The sequence below is a fragment of the Branchiostoma floridae genome, chromosome 15 (assembly GCF_000003815.2).
Source record: "Branchiostoma floridae strain S238N-H82 chromosome 15, Bfl_VNyyK, whole genome shotgun sequence".
NCBI classification, from domain to species: domain Eukaryota; kingdom Metazoa; phylum Chordata; class Leptocardii; order Amphioxiformes; family Branchiostomatidae; genus Branchiostoma; species Branchiostoma floridae.
Genome location: NC_049993.1, coordinates 10,330,665 through 10,340,047, shown reverse-complemented (window position 1 = coordinate 10,340,047; position 9,383 = coordinate 10,330,665). Strand labels below are relative to the sequence as shown.

The 9,383-nt window shown below is 42.2% G+C and overlaps 1 protein-coding gene across 1 annotated transcript; it reads right to left on the bottom strand.

The window, feature by feature from the left end:
- Positions 1 to 276: 276 nt before the first annotated feature.
- LOC118431468 lies at positions 277 to 8,293 on the bottom strand. The gene is made up of 18 exons (XM_035842709.1): positions 7,293 to 8,293; positions 6,929 to 7,038; positions 6,158 to 6,659; positions 5,932 to 6,035; positions 5,601 to 5,707; positions 5,314 to 5,454; positions 5,040 to 5,134; positions 4,820 to 4,942; positions 4,488 to 4,621; positions 3,915 to 4,111; positions 3,535 to 3,690; positions 3,261 to 3,373; positions 2,480 to 2,742; positions 2,213 to 2,279; positions 1,933 to 2,057; positions 1,638 to 1,740; positions 1,165 to 1,278; positions 277 to 785 (listed from the first exon to the last, which is right to left on the bottom strand). Exons 1-18 carry the CDS (start codon positions 8,291 to 8,293, stop codon positions 626 to 628), a joined length of 3,615 nt encoding a protein of 1,204 aa, XP_035698602.1. The 3' UTR covers positions 277 to 625.
- Between the last annotated feature and the right edge of the window lie 1,090 nt (positions 8,294 to 9,383).

Below are 9,383 nucleotides of genomic sequence, written 5' to 3'. Positions count from 1 at the left end.
TAGGTTGCAAAAGCTAAACAGCCCATGCAGTCATAACGCAAATCGCAAGGTGGCGGATATGATACGCTGATTGGTTGGTATCAAAAATGATACAGTCAAACCTGTATTAGGGGCCACCTCTACAGAGGGGCCACCTGTCCATAGTGGCCACTTTTTCTCGGTCCCTTGGGTATTTTATCTACAAGTTGCCACCTCTATACAGAGGCCACCTGTCTATAATGGCCACATTTGTCCGGTCCCTTGAGTGGCCACTATAGACAGGTTTGACTGTACTTAAGAGTGACTTACTACTATGACCGAATATATTTTGCCTTTGGTATTTTTTGAATCACTGTTAAACATAGGTGTCCATTCCAGTTTTCTACACATACCAATTACTATATCTGGTGAATATTTACGGTATCTGTTACAGCATTTGAAGCAAAAAACTATTTACCATATATGTAGTACAAAAGAATTTTACTATCATTTTTATCCACAATATCGGTGACAAACGACCCACTATAATGTTAAACATTTCCAACGTTCAGCTGTCACGAATTAAAACTCATTCTGCTGAGTCTCCATCTAATTTTTATCAAAGATTTGTTTAATGATCCACACCGCAAAGATTTCTCAGATACCGTTATTCAGTAGTGATGACTAGTGGTACTGCCTCCTCGTCTTCTATGTCTGTAGGGTGCTTCTTTTCGGCGTCGGGCGAATCCGGCGGACTGGAGGGTGTCTTCAGTAGAGTCGATGTTGCTGAGTCATCAGCAGACGTGCTGACATCGCGACTACAGCACCTGTAGATAAGAAACGCATTCAGAATTGGAGACGTGTCAGACAAACAAACCAACATGAGAAAATATACCTACTATATACACTTTATATCAAGGTTATAAGGTGTTTAACTTGTGCGAGTTGTTGCCCGTTGAGCAGTTGCACGTGCTAATATATAATAATAACACTGCGTCAATATTTACAAGACAGAGTTCTCCAAACTATGCCTCTCTAAGTAACATATGAATACTCTCATAACTCCTCACTGTCATATTTGACTAAACTGCATATTCAGAAGAAGACAAAGCTTAGACGTAGAAGTAAACATATCAACTCTACAATGGGACAAGTGCAATTAGCAAGGAGATTCATTCTAGACGTGAACTTGAGTATGTTTCTTACGTGCGCCAATGAGATCTAACTTCCTCCTGCAGCGCACACCGGAACAGGAAGATGAAAAGTCCCTGTAGAGAATTCATGACGAAGAAGACGCAGGCAACGCCCAGCTCAGCGTCTCTGAACGATGACAAGAGCAATTAGATTGTTTACAACAAAAGAAACTCATTGTATCTAATACCTTTCAAGAGACTGTTAACCTATTCCATCTATAAGGTGTGTAACGTCGCAGCAGTTATACTGGTTTATAGTTAAACCTGAGAGAAACAAAATCATTAATGTAATTTGTAATGTAATGATCACGTTTGCCGTTCCCCATTCATACGTACTTCGTATTAACCATCCAACATGGTGGACCATACGTATGTCAAGGTCACGTGACTACAAACATTATAGCCATGAAAACATTCAATACAAGGAAAGAAGCATGCGAATGCCTACAGACAGTAACAAATACAATCTGCTTCGTTTAATCTTACCTGATAAGGATGAAGCCAACGATCCACTGAAGTCCCACCAGAATCATGATGATGATGACGATGCTGATCATCTTTTTGGTGACGTTGTCATTCAGTTTTCCATCTATTCCAGAAAAAGAAAAGCAATTACACACCATCACTCCATTTACTAGCTGATCCTTGTTTTCACAATTATGTTCAGTTAAGGATGAAACAGTTTTTGGATAGATAGAAAAAATGCATTCTATTACACAATGGGCATGGGAGCCAACTTGAAGGAATTTGTGTGGCTTAGAACAGTCTTAATTACTCTGACCTTTCGGTGCGTCAGGGTGACGCAGTTTCCTGACTATCATGAAGTAGGAGACCATGTTAAAACACAAGATCACGGCAGCGGGCAGCAGGAACCCGATCAGTAACTGGTTCCCCTCCAACCAGCAGCTGTACAAAGATATAAAAGAGACTTTCGTCAGGCCAAAGGAGGTTCGTGTAAAATTGGCACAGAGAGGCAATGAATTGTTGCTATCCTACATACACCAACTTCGCTCTAACATTTCTCTATAAGCCAGAGATTAACCAACATGTTGGGTACTTACAAGTTATCACTCCTATAGCTTTGCACATCAGATACTAGAGTGATGAGAACAATGGCGAATGGAAAACCTGGAGAGAGAAAGAAGCAACAAATGCCGTGTGATTCCTCGCCACTCCTGCTTTTCTCTTCCCTCCTATGCACGCTTATATCACCATGGGTTGTTTCATAAGTTATTTTCGTTTCCAATTGAGGTATTTTTAGGCGGCACTCAAACGACAACTAACGTTATGTTAAATCGCTAATAACCCCTTCGCAATTCGACACTCACCCCATCCGGCCACTGCGGTTTTGATGATGAACTTTTTCATAGTCTCGGCAACGTCCTTCTCGAAAGCCAGATGCATGTTGTAAGCCTCGATAGCAGTCCAGGCGAAGAAGGCCAGCAGGAAGTAGTGCAGGAAGAACGCCACCGCCCTGCAGCTTGCGTCGTTGTCAGTCCAGCCGATCCCCAGGAGGAAGCCGACCAGAGTTGCCAGGAGAGCGATGCACATGTTGATGAGGATGATTTGGGATCGGTGCTGACGTAACTGTCTAGGAGAGATATAAACATTTCTTTTCATGTGATGGAAGGAAAAAAACAATACATGATAAGGTGGTCTTGTGGTTAGGGTAGTCGAATTAGAGTGTAAAGGTTCTGGGTTCGAATCTTTGACAAACGAACAATGTTGTGCCCTTGAGAAATCCACTTTTGTTAACGCTGTCTTATTTCCCCAATCAATTCAGGTGTAAATGTATAACTAGTTTCGGTAAGGTTCGTCCTCTCGGATAGCAGGAAAGTCGGGGTCCCGTGTTTGAGGAAAGCCACACATTGAGCACGTTAAAAAACCCACCAAGCTCAACTATCGGGAAGATTAGGGTAAAATTCTAACATTCTAAAAGTGGCTAATCATCATCATCCGGGCGCGCTACTTGTTAAGTGGCCCAAACCTGACAAAATAGGCGTGGCATACCCAAATGCTATTTACCATTTTGAAAAAACAAGCAAACGTTGTGTTAAGGGTAAATGTTGATATTGAATTGTACGTATGTAGAATGATGGCAATACTTACTCAAATGCCACATGTGTGATCAAAGTGATGGCTATCCCAATGACCATCAGACCGCACAGTATCTTACACACGACCATCAGGCCGGCAAAGGTGTTCTTGTGAACAGTGTGTTGCTGCAGTTTGAAAAAAAAAAAGAAATAAAAGGTGCTCGCAAGTGCTCTCTTGTAGGTATAGAGATCATACATGAGTTAGGAATTCTACGAAGGTAACACTGGCAGTTACGTAAGGTAGAAGGTCAGAGATGGTAGCATGAACAATTAGGTTTGAGGCTTACCGCTAAGAACGCGAAGTTTGTGAGATGATCACATTCACACACGACTCTGTCTTGGCTGATTCCTCCAAATGAACAGCCGTCTGTTGACCAGGCACCGCTTCCATGGTTAGCAGCGAAGTCCCAGAAGACACAGGTTATGTTAGTCATGTTGCGCTTCTGAAAAATACATGCAAATACATTTAATGTATACTTGCACTCAGGAGAAAGGCATAGGGCACTGGGGGAATGCATATCATCAATATAGAAATCCATGGAAAACCTCAAAAGAAAATACAACATCTCTTCATCTTTAAAACATGGACGCGGCCTACAAGCTCTAGATCTATGGCCGCCGGCCCTATTTACTGTTTTTGCGCTTCAACACAGTCTGTTTTTCTTACGTCGACAGGGAGGTATTTTAAGATGACTGGCTTCGACAGATTTTTGGTTTGAAGTCCACTTATTCTGCCTGCGATGACTTTACTGTTAACGGTCTGTGGGTGAAAGCCACGGTCGGCATCCACGGTCTGATCGGACTGGAACAACTTGCTGTTCTGGAAGATGGTGAAACTCAAACGGACATCGTCACTGGTTGCTTCTAGGGTAGAAGTTTGAAGAAAATGATAAGATTATTTCAACAAAATCAAAAAGTAAGTTACCTAATACATAATATTTTTTTCACGTGACCATTTGTAATGTTGATAACATATTACAGATGGTATATGCGAAATGATTAAATCAGAACGATACTTAACATTCTTTACCATTGCTCAAACGTTGCCTCAACAATCAGCTGTTTACAGCTTTAAAATATTTCCAGTCGCTGCATGTGTGTCATCAGTGTGCAAATGATTTGTACTGAAAATCAACAATCGGTTCAGAAGTATGTTTCATTGTATTTCTGCTGTACTGATTGAACAGAGAAAAATTGAAAGATAGAATCAAAGAATGCATTATTGCCCCAGTAAACCTACCGAGCTGATCAGGTAAGGCGATCGAGGCGACCACATCATCAGTAGGCATCAGTTCAGCTTCCTCGCCGATGTACGTCCGAACTGTTGCGTTGTTTAAGGTATTACTGCCGTCATCGAGGAGTGCAAAGACGATCCTGAAAATAAGATGTTGGTAAGTCAATATTCCTATCTGTTCGTTTGGATGGATTCCCCGAGCATCATCTTATGAAAGAGCTTGAAATTAATTTGCATGCTTTTTCATGTTGGACTATAGGAAGTAGTGCTTGTTAGGTTGCACAATTTGCCATGGGATGATAAACTGTATTTAGCAATGATTTCGATAGCATACGAACCCGTCTGCTAACTCGGTTGATTTCAGCTCAAATACTTCTACTCCAAGGTTTTTCCCAACATGACTGAACCTGCCGTTTGTGAGGTCAATCCGATCATTGCTCTCTTCCATTGTCTTCACAATTCTGTAACGAAATGAGCAGATTTTATCGTAGAAAACCGGCTCCAAGATTGGTCAAATCCATGAAATGAAGATAATTTTGCATTCTTGGTTTTACTCACTTAGATGGAGAACCGTCAAGTTTCTGGCTGTTCAGAAGCACATCATCGTCAGATTCCATGATCTGGTCCACGGTTTCCAAAAGTGAGTAACCGATCTAAAGCAACAAGGACATTTGAATTTAAGTTAATACTCGAGAGCTATAGGAGAAAGGTTTCGCTAGTAACAGGATCAATCAGATTAAGTCAAATCTATGTAAACCAATTAGTGTACTAAAACCCATGTCATGGGAATTCAAAGGACATTGAATATTATGCAATACTAGAACATCCTTACCTCTGGTTGTGAGCTAGCGTTCACAACATCTTCAAAAACCCTCCTGACATCTCCCAAGTCGTTGACTGTCACGTTGTCGTTTGATGTTATGTTGTGAAGCTTTCCCGCTACGTCCAGAGCATTCGTGGAAGTTACGGGTATCTGGAGTGACATTATCGTCGAATATCTACACTTGTATCTGACTTCAACTGTTGTTATTGCCTACAAAACCATTTCGCTACATAATTACATAAGCTACCGAAGCTTTTTGCTAATAAAAGTTAGATCTAGAAATGGCTTGCACATACCTCTGCCAGTTCATGAATATGGAGATCACAGTCCTTCACTATGTTATCCCAGCTCACTCCTGAATGAGGGTCTTTTTCACATCTCGTGATCATGTCTAACTTTTTACCTGCAAATCATTCACAAATGTGCAATGGAAGTTGGAACATTTCCTAGAGACAATTTGTGAACCTGGCAAGCACTGTTTTTCATTAAGACATTCACTGATGATGTTATTGCACAATATTGTAATGAAACGTACCTATCATCACGATGACTCTATTACATTCAACATCTGATCCTTTCTATAACAAATTCCCCAAAATCACATTGACAATTAAAGGACAAACATACCTTTTGGCAACGCAAATACAGTGATGACGTCCGAAGTACCGTCTACACCGTTGATGATTGCCGTGCACTGGATCTTGTGGGGTCCGTCCGTCCTTGGAGTATACCTGTTGATTGATAAATACGTAATCAGTATGCACATGTTTACTCATTGAAAGCTACGTTAAATAGTGTATTTGTACCTACATTTGTACTACATTTACCAGCGAAATCTGTGAAATTATTTTACCTTAGAATTTGTCCGTTCTGATCATCAATGACCACCCCATCCACAGTCCATCTGTACGTCACACACACTGCGGGCAGACCTTCAGTGTCACACCTCACCGAAACCGTCTCCCCCACACTGATGTCCTGGATCCCGATTATATGCTCGGTTACACGAATAACTGGCGTAGAGCCGTTCCCAGGCGCTGCCGAGTCTTCACCTGCACTCTCTATCAATATGTCCGGCATGGGGATGGTCACGTTTATACCGACAGTCGTTGTTTGAACTTTGGCAGTAGTGTTCTCTGTAGTTCGTGACGTAGAAAACTGTCTGGTGGTTGAATGTGCTTGGCTTGTTGTGGACACTTTGGTTGACTGAAATGGTGTTGTCTGATTTGTAGTGCTCTTTGGTGTCGTTAACGTGGTAGAACTCTGAGGGATGGTGACGGTACTAGTTCGCAGGTTTGTGGTTGCGTTGGTTGTTGTTGTTGTCTCATTCGGGCTGACTGTGGTTTGAATCTCCACTAAACATCACGACATTTGTATATATGGGAAAAATCATATCATTAGATGTAAAACCTGCATTTCATTTTGATTTTCACTAAATTGCATGCTGTCGACACAATGTTCATGCTGTCGACACAGTGTTTATGATGTAGACACAATGTTCACAATGAGCTATGTCACATTCAAAGCCAATGCTTCGGGTAGTGATGCATATTGTCACAGATTGGTTAAACGTCGTCAGATATTTCAATTGAAAGGATGGTAATGTGAGGAAAGGCCAACTAACCTGCAGCTGCCGGTTTAACAAACAGTGTAATGATGTCTGAGACGCCCTCCCCATCATCTGTATGTGCTGTACACTGGATCCGATGAGAGCCATTCGTCTGGGGAGTGTAGCTGTATGGAAACACTCACTCTTAGATTTACAAGACTTCAAAGACGGTTTAATCACAGCTCGTAGAATATAGCGTTTATAAAGTACTCATTAGCTTTGAAAGGGATACCAGCTTGAGTAGCTATGGAGTCGAGCACATTGGGTGTAACCAGAAAGCTACAATAATTATCACATGTTACATTGGGCAAAACGCCATATACCTGTGCTTACCCAAATACAAATGTATATAATACGCATCAAAGCTCTTGACACATACCGTAGAATTTGCCCCAGGTAGTCAGGATCCTGATTGCCGTCAACTGACCACTTGTACGTGACGTTTTTGGAAGTGCTCGCGGCGTCACACCGTATGGTCACTGTCTCTCCAACGGTGACGTCCTGAATCCCAATAAGATGCTCAGTGACAGGGATTACTTTTCCTTCTGACGGTAATGCGTCCGTTGTAGTATTTTGCTTTGATGTTCCCACTCTACTTGTTACAAAAGAACGAGTCTTAGTCGTTTCTTGTGTCGTTCGGGTCATTCGTAGAATTGTGCTATTTTGGATGGTAGAAGCTTGCTCTGTGGTGAATTTGGTTGTTGCCTTGCTGGCTGTTGTGTTATGTTTTGTCGTTGACACATTTCTCGTTGTTGAAAAGGTCTGTGTGGAAGTCGTTGTTTTGGAAGGTGTTGAAAATACTTGTAGAACTGTGCTGTTTTGACTGGTGGCACCACTAGTCAAATGAGAAGGGGACGTGGTTGTTTGTCCTTGCGATGATGAAACTATTTGTGCAATCGTGCTTTGGCTGAGAGTAGCTCTAGTTGTGTTTGGAGGAATCGGTTGACGATCATCCAAGTTTGAGTCGGTTTTATTTCCAGTTGAAGATGTAAAAGGATTTGGAGTTAGACTGCTTCGTGTGGTAACACTGCGAGATGTGTTATTGGTTAACGCAACTGGTGACGTGCCTTTAAAATTGAGTTCAGTGCTGGAGCTGACAAGGGTGTTTCTGCCAGCTGAATACGTGGTTTTAGGAGTTGTGCCTCTTTGAATTTCCATAGGGACACTGGCATTAGTGGACGGTGAGGTTTTGGCTGGGGAATCAGAAATGGTCTTCATGACGGTACTTTTGCTGGTTGTATTGGCGTTGTTTGTAGTTGTAGTGCTGCCGGTGAGAAGAGTGGAGGACATTTCCCCCGACATTAGTGGCGTTGTGGTCGTGCTGCTCAGTTGGGTGGTTGTCTGGATTTGAGGGGTTGGTGTACTGATGACGTCAGGCATCTGAGATGCCGTAGAGACACAGGTTGACAACTGGGAAGCTGCATCGGTCAGAGATACACCTACTAGCTCGGGAAACGGACTAGAAGCGCAGGCCGCGGAGGAAAGATCTCGCCCGCCACTGTTAAACCACTGTACTAGGTCATACAGCAGACAGTCACATCTCAGTGGATTGTTGTGGAGATGCAGTGTGACGATGTTAGGTAATTGTTTAAACGGGCCAATGGGGATGGTGGTTATGTCGTTGTTTTCAAGATACAGGGTTCGGAGCTTGGTCAGACCAGTGAAACTGTCATTACTAACACTATTTATGGCGTTAGAAATAAGTGACAAAGTTTGAAGTTCTACCAACCCGGTAAAAGTGCCGTATTGAATGTTGGTTATGGCATTGTTGTCCAGATACAGCTCACGGAGATTAATGAGATTATCAAAAGCACCATGCGCGATGTCACTTATGACATTGTTCTTCAGATAAAGGTACCGAATACTGGATACAAAAACTCCTTTCGGGATATGCCTGATCTTGTTGGCTTGCAAATTCAGTGAGTACAAATCTGATAAAGTAGAGAAAGAACTGTTTGACAACTGATATATGTCATTTTCCCTCAGCATGAGAAACGTCACACTTGTAGGTATGTTCTGTGGTACAGTTTGTAAGGACTTGCCATTGCAGTCGACCACTGTGTTTGTGTTCGTACATGTGCAGACATCCGGGCACGGTAGGACCACATGGAGATGCGCTAGGTACAACAGCACCAAAAGAGAACACTGCTTGGCCATGGAAGCCATTAGATGTCTTTCAAAACCTACCCAGACAGAGAAAGAGTGAAGCATTTTGAGAGATATTTTAAGAACAATACAATTGTCTCAAGGCATTAACCAGAATAGCTACATCGACGGTTACCAATTAATCATTCGTAACAATAAGGAACCTAAGATCACCACATGTGGTGAACACAAATTCCTACTGACAGCATCGGACATCTCAGGACAACGTAAATCAAGTTTTGTACGTCCCCAGTGAAAGTGTGCAAACACAGTCTTCACATTGTATGCTTGACCACATTATAGAAGGGGTGCGTCTTTGTTTACT

Coding starts and splice junctions, on each gene's coding strand:
- LOC118431468 (XM_035842709.1), bottom strand. CDS start 8,293: ATGCCTGACGTCATCAGTACACCAACCCCTCAAATCCAGACAACCACC. Junction 5,135..5,313: donor ACGCTAGCTCACAACCAGAG/GTAAGGATGTTC, acceptor TTGTTGCTTTAG/ATCGGTTACTCACTTTTGGA. Junction 786..1,164: donor GTTAGATCTCATTGGCGCAC/GTAAGAAACATA, acceptor TCTTATCTACAG/GTGCTGTAGTCGCGATGTCA.